Source organism: Calonectris borealis, chromosome 4 (assembly GCF_964195595.1).
Source record: "Calonectris borealis chromosome 4, bCalBor7.hap1.2, whole genome shotgun sequence".
In the NCBI taxonomy this organism is placed as follows: Eukaryota; Metazoa; Chordata; class Aves; order Procellariiformes; family Procellariidae; genus Calonectris; species Calonectris borealis.
This window is the reverse complement of record NC_134315.1, coordinates 10,894,238-10,914,238: the sequence shown is the minus strand read 5'-3', so window position 1 is coordinate 10,914,238 and position 20,001 is coordinate 10,894,238. Positions and strand designations below refer to the sequence as shown.

Sequence of the window (20,001 nt, the reverse complement as noted above, 5' to 3'; positions counted from 1 at the left end):
GAAAATTTATTTCCCTACAATAGAATGTGCTATATTTATTTTCCCAAATTCACTAACATAAGTCAAATTAAGCATGTTGTATACAAAAATTGAAAACACAAATTACTGCTCACTGATCTCCATTTTTCTTCCCTTATCTATGACTACATGTGATTAAAGTTGATGTCATGTTAAACCTCCAATGCTGATGAGCAACCCTAATATATATAACCAAAACATCTATTTCAAATGCGCAAGCACACCTAATATACTTCTGCCAAGAACTGGAGACCCAAGAATTGGGTTTGGCCTTACTGGTGTCAGTGGAAGCACAGAAACCTGTACCCCACCATTTCTTGTGGTCAAATAGTGTATACCCTGTATTACTCGGTTCCTGAGGAATACCTTAGTGAGCCAGAATGATTTAAAACTTAATTTCATATTATGTCATGGACACCTTGTAATATTGTTAAAACACATACACAAAAAATGAAAAAAAAATCATTTTCTAGTGTATTTCATTCTAATTTTTTGCTCTGAAGGGATACCTCTGAGACATTACTGAAGGGCTTGTTGGTTTTTGTTTTTTGGGTTTTTTTTAAAGACTTGGAGCTTTAATCTTATAATTCAAAATGGCCTGACTAATTAACCTGCCATGACCTTGCTGCGCCATTTAAGCTGTGTCTTCTGTCCCATTGGGCTCATTTAAGCAGAGTGTCTTCAGTCCCATGGGGCTTAAAAATGTGTATCGTTTAGCAGCTGAATTTGCATGTTCTGAAGAAGCTCTGTATATTTTTGGTGCTGTAAGGAAAAGGGATATCTCAGGGAGGTATTCCTTGTGGCTCTAAGTACCATGCCAAAAAAGTCATTATCATCATATTCAGCAATAGAATCAGAATCATTAAGGTTGGAAAAGACCTCTAAGATCATCGAGTCCAACCATCAACCTAACACCACCATGCCCACTAAACCATGTCCCTAAGTGCCTCATCTACACGTCTTTTAAATACCTCGGGGATGGTGACTCAACCACTTCCCTGGGCAGCCTGTTCCAAGGCCTGACCACTCTTTCAGTAAAGAAATTTCTCCTAATGTCCAATCTAAACCTCCCTTGGCGCAACTTGAGGCCATTTCCTTTCGTCCTATCGCTAGTTACTTGGCAGAAGAGACCAACACCCACCTCGCTACAACCTCCTTTCAGGTCGTTGTAGAGCACGATGAGGTCTCCCCTCAGCCTCCTCTTCTCCAGACTAAACAGTCCCAGTTCCCTCAGCCGCTCTTCATAAGACTTGTTCTCCAGACCCTTCACCAGCTTCGTTGCCCTTCTCTGGACACGCTCCAGCACCTCAATGTCCTTGTAGTGAGGGGCAGAGTGAGCAAGCTCTATCCTTGCATCTAAACAGCACGCTGAATTAGGATCATGAGTGACATCTCCCAATGCTCTACTCCTGTGTCCCTTTTCTTCCTCTTTGAAGCCGTTTCCAGTGTGGCTCCCAGGTTCACATACCATACAAGAGTGACATATCAGGACTCTGCTGGCTAAGTTTATGGCTAAGCACATTTTCTAAGTGATGAGGCACAAATGTCAGTATAAAAGTACCACTCATATCCCTAACCCTCAGGAAAAATGTGCTAAGAGTTCTCCAAGTTCACACATGATTCCACGAAAAGAAACTGAGTGAAAATGAGAGCCTGAGGCACTGAAGAGGTGACATAAGTAACAGACAGAGAAAGCGACTTTGCATATTCCTATTTAACATAATTCCCCTGATAAAAGACCCTTGCTCCAGGACAAACTATGCAGCATTGAAGTGAGGAGGAAGGATCCTCTACTCCCAGTAGTTAACCCTGGAATCCGGGAACGCTTTTTACCACCTCTCCACTAGGGATGTGACAAAGTCAAGTCCAAGCATTTTCCCATTTCCTCATCCAAGCTTCTTATCTCCAGACTTTGGAGAAAACAGAAGGTCCTTTTGGATCAAGTTCAGGCTGTCCTTAGGATCTCTGCCAGAGGGGAGGGTAATCTCTAACATCTGTTTGTGGTAATGTCTTCTCCTGAAGTTCAGCTGAAAAGGTGTGACATGACTGCAGTGATGCTTAGGTCCACCTTGGCAGAGGCATTTTTGGTGCTAACAGCTTCCATGCCTAATAACGCAGAATGACAGGATTCTGGAGTGGCTCTCAAATCCGATTTAACTCAGGCTGACTTCATCTTCCCCCTCCTCATAACTAGATTCTGAATGGCTTTTAAGATGAGAAGATACCTGCTTATTCTGGGTAAAAATCATCATGATTGTTAGTATAAAACCTCATTAAGATATACCTACATAAAGTAGAATAATTTCTCTGTGCTCCACCAAACCTTTTGTTTCATTTAAGACTAGCTTTGCAGTTATTCTAAATGACCCTTTGGAATGAAAAGAAATGGATTTCTCCATTAAGTGCATTTGTGAAGAGTCATTTTGGCATTGACAGCATGTGTGGAAGTCTTTTCAGTACCCTCACTATCGCTTCTTAAGGTTCCTCTCAGAACTAGGTTAAGGTCTTGCCTCCTAAAATTTCTATTCCAGGGTAAAAGTTGAATGTTAATGGATTATTTCTTTGAACTTGTGGCAGCCAACTTCCTCTTTCACCTTTTTAAGGATACAACATTTGTGGTGGCCTTTCCGTGAGCCAGGTGATCCAGGTAGTTCCTGCTGAAATCCTAGTGATTATAGCTGATTCTCCATAAACATAATTTCCTTAATAATTGGCTTACTCCAACTTATTGCCTAGCATAACATCCTAATTTCATCTGAAATAGAAAATTAGCCTATGCTTTTTTTCATAAGCCATATTCTTCCTAAGACTGAACCTGATGCACATACTTTACACATCAAGTATACTTTCTTTTTATTTGGAGTGGTCAAGACAAGATCACAAGACAGCTGTATCTCCAGCTAAGAGATTCAGAGGCATAGCTATATCTGGAGACAGATGACTGACTATAAGGACTATCTGAGAGGAATTTTCTTCCAGTGCTGAGCAATGCTGCACCAGTGTTCAGGCAATTCGAACTTTCACCATTTCTGCTGTGTCAGCACATGGGCTAACTTTTCAGCTGAAGATGCTAGTACCCTTCTGTAAATGAACTACAATGCACGTGGGATGTTGCATGGAGTTGTTCATTGCACAAACGAACGTGTACAGTCAGACAGTCACACAGAAGGAAAGTCTACTTAAGAATAAAGTTCTTCAATGTATATTGTACATTCTTTAACCACCTTCCTAAAATAAGGTCATGGCTTATTCATATGAGAATGCGTAAACCAAATCACAAGAAGTTCTTGCCAGCAAGGAGACATGAAACAAGTGCACAATTTCTGGTGTAATCTGTATTATGCCATTTCAATTGTGGTGAAATTCAGTCATAGTTTTTACTGAATGTTAACCAATGTGAACCAGCTCTAAATAGGCTTAAATCCTTGAATACAGACAAGATTTAAACCCTCTGTGGACAGTTTTATTTTTGTGAAAGATTTAACAGTGGTGTATTTCATCTTCGTCTAGTGAAGTTCCAAGTTAAGCTAGCTGAAAAAGCAGTATATCAAAATCTTATTCATATAAGTTTAAAGAAAGTATACAGTTATAGTTAACACCACACAAGTTCATGTGGGCAAGGTTTTATGCATCCATAAAGAAGATTGCATTTGATCTAATTATATGGAATTAAAGATAAATTATAGTTAAACCTGTAGGGGGAAGAATAAGGATCATGGAGAGTTTTTAAAGTAGTTTTAATTAATTTTCTAAATATGTTTACTTTGCAGTTCATAGAAAATTGATATTCCTATAGCTTCCCTCAGTGAAACAAGCCTTCCTCAAGCTGTGATAAGTACTTCTCAACATTTAAGTATGTGGCAAATTTTATACCTTTAATAGTATGCACCAATTCATTTTTTTCTTGCAATGCATAGCAATCCAGAACTTACCCCTAAGATAACAACATACAGTCAGGAAGTTAGACTCTCGTTGAAAACGTTACCAACATATTTACAAATCCAAATTCAGATATATATGGTTTAACATCTTAAACATCTTAAGAGTTATTTGCCAAATTCTTAGAACCTGATGGAAGAAGCACAGTTTAAGAAAGCAGAATTATAAAAGGATTCATTTTTAGATGACTGAAGGCAGCTACTTTGAAAGATATTTTTATATGAGCTACTTTCTTTAAAAAAATATTTTAGTACTGAACAAAAGATTTGGAATACAAGCAACACCCTTCACTACATTGCAAATATTTTACAAAGACACAACTTTCAACCAGGATCAAACTGAGATCTTATCTGTAGTAATTAGTCAGCTCTAGATAACTGGATGTCGTTCACTGCAGATGACTGATCTGTTTTTCAAAGAACATACCTGAAATTATTCATCCTTATTAGAAATGTGTTTCAATAAAACATTTTAAAATAAGCTGTAGAAGAATGAAAAATTTCCAACCAGAAAAATTATGTATAGAAACAAAATTTTACCCCAAAAATTGCAAAGTAATTTAAATGCTTCTGTTAAAACACTAAAAAAGATCAATACAGAAGTTTAATGATGTAGTCTCAAGCTTGCACACACAGGAAGTATGCTACCCATAAAATCAGGGGAAATAGATTAGCAATCTAGAGACCAGATGGTTAGTATTTACTTGCTGACATAACACCACCAAATGTTCCTAAATTTCTTTTTCAAATTTGCCTTTCACATTACATTATCAGTGTAGGAACGGATCCTGCAAACATACACATACACAGTTCAATAAATTTACTCATCTGAGTAGTCCCATTAACTTTAGTACAAGAGACTATTCACAGAACCAGGATGTCAACTTAGGGTAAGTCTACAGAGTTGTAAACGCTTTTTGCCGGCACTGAATTGGGCAGACTAAGTCTGGAAAAATAATTTTAAAATTCTGTATACCAGTTTTTCTGCTGGCTTTGTACTTTGCAAAAGAGATAGCCATTTATGGAGAAAATGATAAAAAGACATTCCATGTCCATAAATATATTGCCTGGTTTTGTGGATCACAGTTAAACTTGGCAAGGCCTGACATAAACTGAAAACTTAAAATCCTTCTCCAATTTGAAGAGCCAAGGAAAAAAAAATTACAAACTATTTTAACCAGCAAATTGTTACTACCAACATGAGAAAATGCTGTTTAATTATAATGGGATCCTCCTACAAATTACTTAACCTCTCTAGTTTGTGAAAAATATTTTTGCTTCGAAATATTTGTCCGGAGACTTATTTTTCTCTGGTGGGAAAAAAATGTCACTACTTGCTGTACGCTATTTATAACTTGACTAAGTTATCTGTAGGAGCTGTCTATTCAAAATATACAGAATTTCACTAGTGTTAGCTCTTCATATTCATACCATAACTTTTCTCCTTCAACATTAAGTTTCTTCTTCCATTTTCACTTTCCTGTCTTTTAAAATGTTGTGTTCCTTCTCTTCCCTATAATTACTAGCTTTGTTTGGAGGCATTTACTTTGCCCCTTTGCCGAACATATTTTTTCCCATCTTTCCTTTCATCACAATCTGCTTCTCTTCAATTGCTTGCATGTTTCTCAATGTCTCGTTTTCTCATCTGCCTCCTCAGGTTCTTTTTCATTCTATTTTTACATCACTTTCAAAGTCACCTGCCTTCAGGCAGTGTATTTCCTCCCCTATTTATTTTTTCCATTTGCACCATCTGCGTGTGTATATGTTATACAGGCGCTTCATTTAGTGAAAGTGATATCATACTGTGTTGACCCCATTACTGCCCCCTGAAAATAAGAAATTTGTTTTCCTGTCCTACAGTTTATTTGTTGATCACACTTCTAGAAGCCATGAGGGAGTTCCTTTAATGTCATAGTTACGATGATAAACTTGAGTAACCCCTGATCTGCTCTCCTTGAATACTTATTACGCTCGGAACTCCCTACTCATACAGATACAGAAGTCGTGTCTCCGTTTTGCAAAACCAGGAATTCTACCAAGCATTTTAATTCTAGGCAGGTCTTTCAAGTTATAATTAGTCTGAATATCTCAAACATTCAAATATCTTTACCTGCAGCTAACTGTCCCATATAGATGAGAAATCTGTGCGTACCTTAAAAAAAAAAAACACCAAACAGAAAAAAATCACTCAACCTATTTTTTCAAGTAAATGTTCAGCCTTTACTAAAACAAATGAAACAACAGCAAAAAGAAAATATGCAGGTAAGGAATTTTTGACCTGTTGTCAAAAAGATCATTAGAAAAATCATGTCATACATGAAACTGCAATAGACATATTTGTCTATTGCAGAGCAGTGTTCACTCTCTGGACAAAAAATCTGGCTAGGACACAGATAATCTGGAAGGATGGGAATAAAGCCTTTTGTTAAAGAAATGAGGTTTTAAAATTGAACTTATAAATTTAACTACTAAAAAAAATGATGTTTTATATAGAAATAAAATCTCACAACCTCCAGAAAACACCACTTCCTTTAATGCAGTTATGTAAGACAATGTTCAGTCTCATCTAGAATGCTGTGTATCATTCTGGTCATTCATCTTTAAAAAGGATTAACTCAAAGAGCAAAATGAGCAAAACAGTCATCAGAATAATCCCTACCTTATAAAAAAGTGCTGTTCTTCTGAAGACGGGCTGCACAGGACACAACCTCTGACTCTCAAGAGTAAACGCTACAGAAAGTGGCAAAATCACAGTGCTGATACAAGAAGAAATTGGTATATATTGACCAGAAATAATCCTAGAAGCAATCTTCTAAACTGCAGCTTATCCATCTGTATTGCAGCTCTTCTTACGATTCTGGGGACAAAACACCTAATTCATTTTGAGATACAGGTCCACACATTTACAAAAGGGATTGTATGACATGGCTGCTTGTGGTAGCAGGCAAGAAATTAGTGGATTTCCTCCGTTCCTGTGTTCCTACAGCTCTAGAGTTATAATTCTTATAGCATGTAAGGAGAGGGGCTACCTACTCTCCGGTACAAGGTTCAAATATGCTGCCATTGTTATTGCTCATTAATTGGATTTAATTGCTATAAGGTTCAAGTAGATAATATCAGTAAATATTACTAATTCCTGTGGAGTCAGGAGAGAGTTTCTTTGTATCTTACTGTAAACAAGTTAAAGTGTCAGGAAGTGCCACAACATGGATACATCAGCCTACCTGAATCTGCGACAGATCTACATTTGGAATGTGCAAAACCATGACAAAGCACAGAACATATATTCCCTCTCTCTTTTATGCCTGTATGACAATGCTCTTGCAAGTACTCTGATCACCTATATGACAGTCCTGTTTTTACCAGTAGTTCTGCAGGCAGAGATATAATAAGGTTTCATGATTCTCTTTCAGAGATGACTAATTCAATTTACATACACAAAAGTATTTGGAATTTCACTTTTGCTAAATGTCAGCTATCACCCTATCTTTGCAGAACCACACCAGATGCTTGCCCTTTTTCCATCACCCAATCACTGTAGTAAAGCTGGAGTGAAGGAAAGTTACTGCATTTATACTTCAGCAGCCACCATTTTCTGCAGGTTCAGTCTTCTACTACATTTGCATTATCCTGTTATCATGAATTAAACTGTAGGAATGGGCCACATTTACATACTTAATCATTCTTAATCTTCATACCTGCAGGTTCTTCTGGAAATGTTTCCACATGTTATTAATTTTCTTCACGAGTATAACCTTTATCCTGTTCACCAAGCATAATTACAGATTAATTGGTTGGGTCTGGGTTTTAAATAGTTTAGCTAACATTAGCTTAGGCAACAACATGTTAAATGATATAAGAAAATGCAAAAACCTTCAAAAACAAAGTTTCAAGGGGGGACATTATTTAATAGTGGGAATGGAAAATGGCCTGAGTTCCTAGTACTAACATTAATTCTACACTTTCTATACTTCTATATTTGAATCTAACCTTCAGTCTTGCAAATACAGTGAAAGCAGCAGAAATATGTTTTTCAAGGAGAACACAAAAAAAATGGTATATAGGAAATTCAGCTGACGAATTTTTTAATTTATGTTAAAGGTTATTTCAATGTCATATTTCATTGAAGAACCGCTTGCTGGTACTTCATTTCAACGCCTTAAATACAATCCTTTATGCCTCCTGCTCCCTCTTGTGGTGTATCAATGTTGATCTGCCTTACAGACCATACCTTAAACCATCTAATTGCATACCAAAGTTGTGCCACTAGCAAATACTACTGTAGAGGCGTCGAATGTTCTTCATGACTTCCATCTCTATATTTTGGGCATCAGTATAGGAGATCTTTACACTGCAATTAAGAATTAAAAACCTTTGACCATCGTTACCTCTCCCAGTATTTTTCACTGTCCCAAAGCATACTATCTGCCCAGCAATAATAAGTTTCTTCTTTTTCTTTATTTCATTTGATAGATTATATATATATATATATGTATATACACACAGTACAATATTTTTCTTTTGTGATAGAGAATAAATGAGAGTTTTCATTGCTGGTTGTTCATTAAGTCAACAGATTCCAGTTAATAATGAAAAAAATTAAACATTTAATATCAAAAGCAACTTCAAGTATCTTCTATACATTTTAGTATTCAGTATATAGTAAGGTGGTTTGGGGTTTTCTTTTTATATCAAAAGTGTATTTGAATAGACTATTTTTACCCTAATACTTTATAGTACTATTCATATCAGGCATGGAGTTTAAAATGATGTATCTCATGGTCCCAACTAGCTCTTCACAAGAACCATAGGTCACTTGTACAATCACAGCATTATGTTTCAAAACAGGGTTTAATCATCAGCAGAGTCAAGATGCAATTACCATGTTTAGAAATGCACTATTTCGTTCTCCTACAACAGGTCAAGCTATAGTCCTTGATGTGAAGCAATATACAACACCACTGTTTGTAAAACAATACCTGACTTAGGCATAAACAGTCCTGAAGTTCCCAGAGCTATTCATCTCTTAACCTTTCCGTATAAAAATAAGTCAACTTAGGCATATATTGCACTAATTTTATCATACTGGATAGCTCTTACCCTGCGTTATCTGTTCTCTTTGCTTAACTAAGATTACACTAAGGTTTTAATTTCCATGGAAAACCTGGGAATAGGGCAACAGACACACATATGGTGTGCAATAAAGGGATATCTATAGTATCGATAGTAATCTCAGAGGCATTCACAAAGGAAACTACACATTAGATTTGGCGATCATTTTCTCCAGTAGATTCATCATTCTCTCCTGTAACTGTAAGCTTTGAACTTGAATGATGTTTTGCTGATCCAGAATCCTGCGCACTTCTCTACAGGTTTCTTCCATAGCTCTACTCAACTTCTTTTGTTCTTCCAACATGGCCTCCATTAATTTTAGCTTCTTCTTTTGGAAGCTGCAGCTTTGCATTTTTCTTTTCTTGACTGGTCTTTCTTCAGCTCTGAAATGTGAATATTTGTTAACAATTAAACTCATATTTATAAAAAAAACTATATTAGAACCTAAAATTCTATACTACATTCTTGGCCAAGCTACAACCTCGTCCTATTTTTAAACCCTGCTGCGTTCTCCAATAAATTCCCTCTCAAGTTCATGCCAAAACATAAGTATTTACTGTATTACTGCATAGTGTTACAGATTGTAAAAAAAAAGTTTTTAAATCTCGTTGTTTTTAATGAGAATTTTCCCTGCAGAATACCAGGCATAATTTTTTTTTTTTTAAACTTGACATTTCTTACACATTTAATTTACAAACTGTGTTGGGAGAGACATTTTGCTCATCTGGCCATTAAAACTCCAATTCTAAAGCTGCAATAACCATCCCATCCGGAGAAAGCACTGCACTGTTATGTGTGGTGGTAAGTTACAGCTCGTTTTTTAAAGCATCGCTGATCCCACTCCAGCATACTAGTCTCAGAATTTGCCCTTGCACTGAGACACAGCAGTTGCACTGACCACTTATTTATATATTCCATCACAAAACATTATAAACAACGTAAAAGTTTAGCAGGATACAGCTTACAAGATTCTGTCTTTTCTTACAGGTCACAGATTGATCACATTTCATATTTGCTTTTAGATATTTCCCAGTTGCACTTTACATTTTTTTTTTTAATTAAATGTATTTGTCACAAACACAGGATACTATGGCTAACTTCTTCTCATATTTAGGTTAATGACAAGTTTTATCAAGTAGGATAGCTAACAAAACAAACCATACTTCCCTTCAAACTCCTAACATTTTAATGAAAATTTCAAGCACGCTATAACCCTCTGCCTATAGTTTTGTTTTCACCCTAATATAAAGGCAAGACTCTCTATTCGATATAGTAATTAACTGCTATTTGGATTAAAAAAAAGTTCTTCTGAAATTCAGAAAGAGTATATGTAGCCCTTGGAGAACACCAGATTGCTGAATCCAAGGCTGTCTATGTCCCCAGTCATGTCGATGTTCCTTGAGCAGAACACCTCTAAGCTCTCTCAGGGTATAAAAGTTAGACAAGCATGCATCAAATTGTACATCCTCATCTGAAATATCTAGAACTGCCATGTGCAATTTGGATAATATTTTCAGAATTTCCTCTACGCTGCATCATGTTGAGTTTCTGTTTTAGAAGAAAGAGAGAAACCTAGCAATAAAGACAGTGCTCTCAAGATGGCCATCCTAACTTGAAGTGACAATGCAACACATGAATTCAAAACCAGCCTACACGGCGTACAAGTTAGAACACACAGAGATCTGTTTCTCTTAACCTGTAATCTAAGAAAGAAGCATGCTAAATTGTGAAGGAGGAAGAAAGGCAAGTAGAAGGCAAAATGTGCAAGTGAACTACAGATCTTAAAAACCTCCAGTTACAGCTGAATAACTTATTTTCTAACTTCAAGTGACAGTCCACATGTTCATTCACACTTTTTGTAACTCCAGACTGGAGTCCCCAAAGTTATCTGATGATGGGTCTTGGAGTCCCTTCACACAAACAGCAATCATCTCAGTTGTGTTCTGCCAAACGCAGTATCCTTTCTGGGTGAAATGCAATAATAAGATAGCACAGTTGTGAGCAGTATGCCATGTCAACACCTTGCAGATTTCAAGACATCCTTGAATAAAGATAACCTGAACTCTTGAGGAATGTGTTTTTATGAATGTGAAGAAGGGGAGTGGGGAGGGAGGTCACTCAGCTGTGGCAGATTTGTATCAAAATTCTATCCATGTTCTTCTCCTACTTGACAGGCTTTGTGCAACAGTGACTGTGACATTCAGATCTCTCAGCAAGAGAAATAAACAATCCTAAGCACCTGAAAGACTTAATGCAAATATAACAAAAAGACACAAGCCCCTTGACATTTAAGGGTGCAATGACCCAAAAAGGGTGACGTCTATGAAAAGAAACAAGTGGATTAAATTAAATGCTATTAAAATCTTAGAGAAAAAAAATTAGAATTGGTCTTGAGGGAAACTGTTTGAGTACTGTTTAGTCATTTAAATGTGCTGTCCCCTTGTGCACAGGTAAGAAAGAACAACAGTCTTCCTTTACAAATGTACACTGACATGGTGAACAATGACCACGGGCTTTCAGATTATCCAAGAATTTAAAGTTACTTGTACTATTCAAAGGGTTTTATCACCATTACACTGCTACGATGATGCTAAGGGAAAGGAGTCGTCATCACCTTTATGGTAAACAAAACTTTGGAAGGTATACAAAATAAACTCACCTTTGCAGATTCTATATATCATATTTGATTTTGGGCATCAAATAAATGTGCGTAAAATAAATACATGCTGCTCTGCTCAAACTGTGAGTTAAGCTTGCAGCTGATCACTGAGATTATCACAGCCAGACAATCGTGCAAGAATGGGTCTTGGCTGACAGCAAATTCTGCTTGCCCCCATTAACTCTAAGGGCCAGAATGATTTGAAATGTGGTTCTCAAAGAGGTCAAGCAAGTGGAGAAGGTCTACAGCAGTGTAAGGACAACACTGAATCTGTTATTCCAAGGTTCCCATCGCTGCACTCACATTCACAAAGAATGCATGCTTTCTGGTAGGCAGAGCAAGAATCTTTCTGAAATAATGGTATTATTTTAGCCAAAGTCACCTTTTGAATTTAAACTTGTCTTCACAGAGGATTTAGTTACTGAAAACTCGAGGGATCTCTATCCTCTTCCCTATACAGTACTAGAAAGTAGCTATGGTAAGATCACTTGTCTGAAACAAGTAAGAACTGGCTCCTAGAGCCACCAGAGGGCTTGCGTCTTGTCAAAGTAAGCCCTGGTGAGAATGGTCCTTAGTAAGGAATGAGAGACAATCTGAGGCATGTCAATGGTCCTGAGCTGCACAGAGCATTGCATTACTTTCTTAGCAGTTGTGGCTGCCATTTGGTTTTTAATTTCAATCGCGACCGAAAAAAAACATGAAAAAAGGAGATGGAGTGATTTGGATTGAAAGATCTAAAATAAACCTTATTTTTAAGAGAAGAAAAAAAATCTTTGAAGTGTGTCCTAGAGTCTGTACAGGATTTTACCTGTTTTTCAGTTAAACAAATGTGGTCCATCAAAAACCTGTAAGAGACATAACCAAACGTCCAAGACAATAACTGTCTTGCGCAGCTCCAGTGAGGAAAGAGAGGCAAAACATCTGGTGGTGATGGCAGCTACCTGGGGAACTGTATCAGCAGTATCTGCAGCCTGCTAATAACTGAGAAAGTACCCACTGACAAGTGCTTGCTCAAAATCGGGTTTCAGCACAGAGAAGTCCCCACAAAAGCCAGGGCATGAGGATTCTTCAAGGTCTCCTAAGTACTCTCTGTGTTTGTTTACAATTAACAAACAAGACTTGGTAATTAGACAGACTTAATTGAAAAGAAATACTTATTTCAGACACCCCTAGCTTTGGTGGTGTTCCCAATCTCCTTTTCTCTCCAGCCATAGTGACTATCAGTGAGAGGGTTTTATGATCGCTCACAAGTCCATAGTAAGGACTTGGAATTTACAATTCTCTCTTTTGGCAGAATAGGTCTTGAAGGAGAGCTCTTGAGAAGGGGTCTACAAAAGAAGGATGTAAAGAATCTAATTTACGAGTAAAGAACCCTCAGCAACATGAAACAATGTAAAATGTCCAGTGATGGCTGAAGGAGTTACTTGAATACTGAAGTGTTTCCTCCGATACTGAGCCATCTTCCTTGAGAAGTTCTAGATCTCCTAGGTAGCACGCCAGAGAGACCTCTACAATGTGAATAACTTTTTATAACAGAAAGTTAAGAGGGAAGCAGGAATAGGAATATAGGTTCAGCACTGAGTAACCCACCAGCATCAGTATCCTCAAGTAGTTTCAGCTAGAAGTATGTCTAGTTTGGCAAACTATAGGCATGAGCGTAAGAAATGATCAATGTTTGCTGTAGCAAACACCAGTCGGTTCCTATTGCTGATTCTCCATGTTGCATTCCTGCACAGCTACACCTCTGTGACAACAGGGGTGCAACAAATCCTGACAGCTTCCACAGCCTCTGCCAAAGAAGCATCTCCACTCTTTGCCAAGCCTAGTCTCTGAAGGTAGATTTTGAAATCTGGAGGAAAGAGGGGTCTAGGAAATCCAAGACCTCAAATACAATCTGCTGATATTCTTGGGCCTCCAGTGTCTACGACAGAGATCCTCCAAAAGAATTGGCACTGGTATTCCCCTAACCACACAAACGAAATGTGGAAGACCTCTGGCATTGGGACCATCTTCCAAGCAGAATCTTGCAAAGCTATTTCCACACTATGCTCTAAAACAGACAGGCAGGGTTCAAATGAAGCAAACCAAGGGAAACAAAATGTTCCCTCTCGTCTAGGAGGCTGAGCAGAAATGACAGTATGCATTGGGGACCAGAAGGAACAAAGCAAAACCTCCAGATATAATTAGGCAAGATATTAGGCAAGTCTCAAATGCATTTGCTGTCCACCTATCTAAGATCAATTTAATTCACTGTTCAATTAACTGTTCCTTGATCGGTTGCCTACACTCAGCCAATAAGGCTCATTTCAGGGATATGTGTGAATAATTAATGAAACAGAAGTTGAATACAAAGAGTAATCTGTCTACCAAAATGTGTTACCTCCACAAAACCAATTCTTCCTTTCTGACTACTTCATGGCAAATGGGTCTCTAGTACCATCAGTTTCTGGAATTTATGGCTTTCGACTACTAACAGCTGTTTCTGGCTTGGTTGTGCTTTTTTAGCTATGTACAAATCTGAGTAGACCTCCATAACCCATATCTTTATGGAAAATAATTAACAATCATCTGGAAATAAGTAATATTAATATTAGAGATGGCACAAAGATTTTCAGAGTTTGAGGACTGAGAATCAGGCAACCTGGATCTTCTGGTAAACTAGGCTCATTCAAATACAGCCAAATGCATTCAGGAATTCATGAGGCTCATCCTTGAAGTAAAGTGTAGAAAAGAACCACAAAAATGGCTTAGAGGCTGGGCAAAGCATCTTGCTATGATAACAAGTCTGCATAATGAGTTAAGATGCTCTACATAATGTGTATAGCCTAAAGCTCAAACTTCTTTGTAGATGCTGCCCATTCAGATTTTAAATAGCCATGGCATAATTTTAGAAAGATTAAAGGCTTTGCCAAAACTGTTATTTCCTGAATTAGCATCCTCACCAAGTTTTAATGCACTTCTATTAAACAATTCATATGTTCGTTAATTCATATTACCGATTCTTACTTTTTCTCTGTGTGTAAACCTTCTATACCAAATTATTTAATCTACATTTGAAAATTAAAGAATACCAAAGATGGTGCGATCATGGTACATAACTACCTTGAGGCAAAAAGTGAAAAATACTGAAAGGGTCTCCCAATATAGCGAAAAGAAAGATAAATAGAAGTAACATCTGAAAGTTTAATTCACTATATTCACATTAGAAACAAGACACTGGTTTAAGCAAGGGATCAATCACTGGAACAGATCCCTGTAGGGAAGAGTGAATTTGCCATCTTCTGAATACATCAGATCTAGACTGGATATCTAGTAAAAAATTTCCAAGAGTCAAACGAATCACAGGAACAAAGAAGTGGAGGACAACAGAGACGTGGGGCTCCTGAGTGCAGTAGTCCTCCGCTGAAGGGAAGCATGTCACAGAACCCGCTCCATAACATTTCTGGGCTCCACACCAGAGTATCTGAATTCAAATACATGGATGGCATTTAAGAGGAAGTCAGACGAGATGACGTGGTGTTTTTATTATGATCTATTAATCTATGATAGTAACTCTTTCACCCCCATTTTCAGTACGATAGAAATGGCAGAACAGATGAAGTCTGAACCACATTCACAGTCTGTATAATTATGTTCTGTCATTACTTTAACAATGCAAATAAAGACTATAAATTAGTCCATAGGGTGAAAAAACACTGTTTTCAATTAGATAAAAAGTCATTTATAGCGGTGTCAGGAATTTTGATTTTAAAAGTTTAAGCTGCAGTACAAGACTTCACCACACTACATTATATTATCTGACCGTAATAGAATAATTCTATTATTGTCAGATGTTTTATGGACATTGCAGTATAATACAAGCTTTGTTGAAGCCCAAGAGCAGTGTTAAGAACAATACTAAACAAATAGCAGGCGCCCCATTACAGGAAAATAGTGATTCCAAATGTTTTTCTCATCTGCAAATTGCAACAAAAATAAAAATTAATTTTATCCCACATTAATTGTTTATCACTAACTAGCAACATTTGTTTTTTGTAAGAAGGTCCCAAACTCAAAGAATTTCAAATAAAATGAAAAGAAACCCAGTTTCAACTATTTTTAGCTTGAGAGTATGTATGTATTGATTGAAGTATAAATCTTGACTTTTTTCTCTATCATGAAAGCTAAACATTAAATTCAGTAATTTTTTTTAAGTTGTAATTTATATAGCCCAAGTAGCCTCCTGCTATGTTCAAGGATACTGCGGAAAATACAAAGTTGACACTCAAAAGCTGCATTTGAGAGTGTAGGGGAATAACTGCAAAGTTTTCAGAAGTTTAAAAGTTTACTTAAAAAAAGTTACTGTTTGAGGGTTTTTTCAATATCCATTGTTGCCATAATTTTTATTACTGAAGAAAAAAATCCCATAGCATAAGCTTACTTTGCACACTTGACTGATCTGTGTATAGTCTGCTTCATAGAAAAATAAGGAATATACAGTTGTAAAATATACAGCTGTAAAATGCATCTATATTTTACATATAGATATGTGTGGATATTTTTCAAAAGATGTTTCAAAATAATTGTTTTCCATAGCTATAAAGTACAAAAATTGAGAGGGATATTGAGGACCTGAAACATTCTTTTAATTTCAAACCCCAGTATTGTCTTTAGTTCCTTTTTTGAATCTGTTAGACCAACTGCGTACCGTTTAGAGGCAAGGGCATTTACAAAAAGGCCAAGATGGACCCAGATTTTGTATGCTAATTCTTTTCTCTCTTGTTGGCTATTTCAAAGTGTTTTTTAAATACAGGATGACACACTAATTGCTTAAGCTGAAAATTGCTTCTCAGTTCATAATTTTCCATTAGTAACTCTAAAAGAATTATCTTCCTTGTCTTACCAGGCAGCTTTAAGTGATTTTAACCCATCTGATATCATTAGCAAGCGTCGTGTTTCCTTCTGGCCAAAAAAGGGTTCCCTATTCTTCTCTCATTCATCAAGCTAAACTAAACAGGTCAAAGCTATACAAGCTTTTCAAAACCCCCTATGTCTATTGTAATACCACTTTTCCTCCTTCCAGATACATGCCCCAGTAATATCACAAGTGCCTTCTAATTTTTAATCCCATCATGATGCTTACCTGAAATGTTATACTAATCTGTCAAGTGGTATCTACCGCTCAACTTTTTCTTTTCTTAAACGCAGCAGAACTGTATTTTAACTTGTGAATACGTACATATCTTGCTGTTAAATGATATGCACAATATTACATTGCACAAAATTCTTTTATAGTAGAGACTGTGAGAGCATGGCTGCATTCGTTGTTAGGGAGCAACGTATTATGGAGGTCCTACCACACTGACAGCTGACCTGCCCTTCCCTCCAGCTCCCAAACCTGTTGCACAGCCATCCTTAGCAGGCGACAGCAGCACTGCAGCCTGAGCTACTGCAAGGACAAAGCATCGTTACCTGCATACAGACTTGCAGACAGTGAAAGCCAGCCTGTGCCATTAAAGGCTAGATTTAAATGATCTGCAATTTCTAAATTGGCCAAGTAAAGTAAAAATATTTTTTACTAAAACAGGTTAGGTAATTACCTTGGACAAAGTGAAAAAAACCCCACTGAACCTGAAGCTGGCTAAAATGCATTATAGCCTAAATTTTCCAGATCTTATCACTATGGAAATAATTCAGTAAGAGTGGCTTAAGTCCACTTTAGCTGTAAATGGAAGCATCTACATGAGAGTGGGAGTCCACGTGCAAACTGTAAGCACAATAGATACGCATTTGTGGTTGATTAGCTTGACTTCTGTGACGACTTGCCTACACTCTGTAATGAAACGTGGTGGCCTCTGTCCTCCCCTACCAGTCACCTACCGTACAAAATCTGTGTTGTCCTGGAGTTGTCCCTAAGCTGAAGAGACTTAACATCTGGCATTTTTAAAAAGTCTGATGTTATCGAATAGTCCAGTGAATAAACTATACCTCATGTTTGTGGAAAAGTGACCTTCTAATTAAATATTAAATAATATTATTGGAAATCAAATCATGAATTGGGAAAAAAGTTATTGCATCAGAAATGTGATCTTGGAGTCTACAGATCCTAAAATCAAGACTGTGTATCAGGGATATTAACTACTTACAATGAACTATGATGAAAAAAATTGTTGCTTGTGAACAAAAAGGTTGCTGCAGTTCGAGAATTATACACCCTAATATATATTCAGTTGCCAAAAAAAATAGTTTTAAAAAATAATCAGCTATTCAAGGACTATTTGCTTGAATGATTGAATGAATTTACCCTAGTTTTATTCATCCAAGAGTAGGCCTGGAAACAATAATCCAAACTTGTTAGGTTGGTTCTTCTTCCAGCTCAACACTTTCTCAGTTGCATGACTGACAGATAATTTTACTGTTATAGTTAAAGCCTCACAGACTCATGATAAGGATCTCTAGGATCAACTTTTTTCCTGCCAGAAAACTGTAATCAACTCTTATTTCACACCACTCTGGATGAAAAATGAGACCATTAAAGTCTAAAATTTGTATCAAGTATACAACCCTGCCTTTTGTTAAAACACTGCCTTCCAGAGAACTCCAATCTTATCAAAAAAGGAAACACATGTTTGCATTCTCAAACTAGCATTTACTTTGAAAAAGTGACAGTCTCAATTGTATTTAAAATGTTGCAATGTACTTTTAAACTGCATGAGTAGCATTTCAGCGTCCACAGAAGTCTTTCGTTTGCATCTTTTCACCATTTTAATAATAGCTGAAGCCAGAGAAATTTCATACTCATACCAAAAGCAAAACTAGAGCAAGTCAAAAATCATCTAAGCAGTATGTTACATCTCTGATTGCACGGCAGGACTCTCTTGAACATGCCTATACTCCTATTACAAACACTCTACCTCATGTGAGCAGTGACATGCATGCAGAGTTTTGGCAATATTATATGACTTTTTGCCCAGTCCTCCTACTCCCTTCCAGTCTCTCGTAAAGGAATAAAGAAAATGCCCGAATTCAGCAAAGCGGCTGAGACTGGGGAACAGATCTCATTTGTGATTTACAGAAAAGACACAACAGCTGTTAGAGAAAAATGTGCTAGGGTGTCCCCTTTACATAGCAGATCCCGTTTGTTCTGTGAAATACAAGAAGGGGGGAAAAATAGATGCTACCTCAGCTTGTAAGAAAGTAAGCTTGACGAGCTCTCTGAATGTTCATCTTCAAAGCACTCTTCCCTTCCTTCATATGTAAACTGGTTATATGGCAAATACAGAGGTGTAGACTTAGCTGATGGAGACTGCGAGGCCTCCGTCTGTGATGTAGAAGGACCTGGTTGCTGATTTTCATGCATTTTCACATCGCTGTGGTCTGTCACTTTGGATAAGATTCTATCAATGGTTTTGTAGTAAGGCCAGTCAGGTGCAACAGTTTCACTGTCAGTCATGCATTTTAATTTCCTGTAAGAAAAGGCATACAACATTAAAGCTTGTTTTCCTGTAAAAGTACTTTTTGTACAGATCTTCGATCTCAAAACATTTGTTCTGGTCACGTTTAGGAGTCGAACTGAATGCTTTTAATGAGAATAAAATTAGACACTTTTTTCTTTTAACCTCCATGAAGCCTTTCAGTTTCTTTTCCTAGTTTTGACCCATGATTAAAAGTTGCATGTAAACCCCAAATGAAATTCAATACAAATAAAGAACATTACAACTTCTAATGGAAACAGTACTATGTTGGTTGCAGAGTAATTTTTCTTTACCTTACAGAGTGCCAGACTAACCGATCTGACAGTGGCCCCTGACACCGAGAGTAGGCAACACACCACAGCCTTTACCAAACTATGGGCAGCACTGTCCTTCCATGCTTTGAAGAATGAATATTTATTTTCCATGATGAATAAATAAATAATAAATATAATTCATATCCTTTTCCTAATATTGCCTAAAAGCTCTGAATTGCCTAGGTAAACATCCTATAATAACCATGAGATGTAGATGTTTGTTCATCTATTACAGAATAAAGATCAGTGTAGGAAAAAGTATAGAATTTCATTAATTTACAAAAAAAACCCAGCAAAACGAGTTAATAATGCATTATAAACAGAATGCACAAAAACATTACAGTGAAAGGACTATCAACCATGACTTTGTCTTTCACATGCATCTTACCATGAGATCTATTATTCAGTCCTAACACAAAGTTCACTGCTATTCCACTTGGTACCCATTGTTATTTTATTTACTTTTCCTGAGAAATAAAACCGAGGTATATAGATGAATTATACAA

The 20,001-nt window shown here is 36.9% G+C and overlaps 1 protein-coding gene across 1 annotated transcript in view; it reads right to left on the bottom strand.

The window, feature by feature from the left end:
- Positions 1–8,479: 8,479 nt before the first annotated feature.
- Positions 8,480–20,001, bottom strand: part of MSANTD1 (Myb/SANT DNA binding domain containing 1) — a 34,003-nt gene continuing 22,481 nt past the window's right edge. Inside the window, 2 exon segments of the mRNA XM_075150519.1 lie at positions 8,480–9,451; positions 18,888–19,172. Coding sequence (XP_075006620.1) covers positions 9,211–9,451; positions 18,888–19,172 — 526 coding nt within the window. The 3' untranslated portion in view covers positions 8,480–9,210.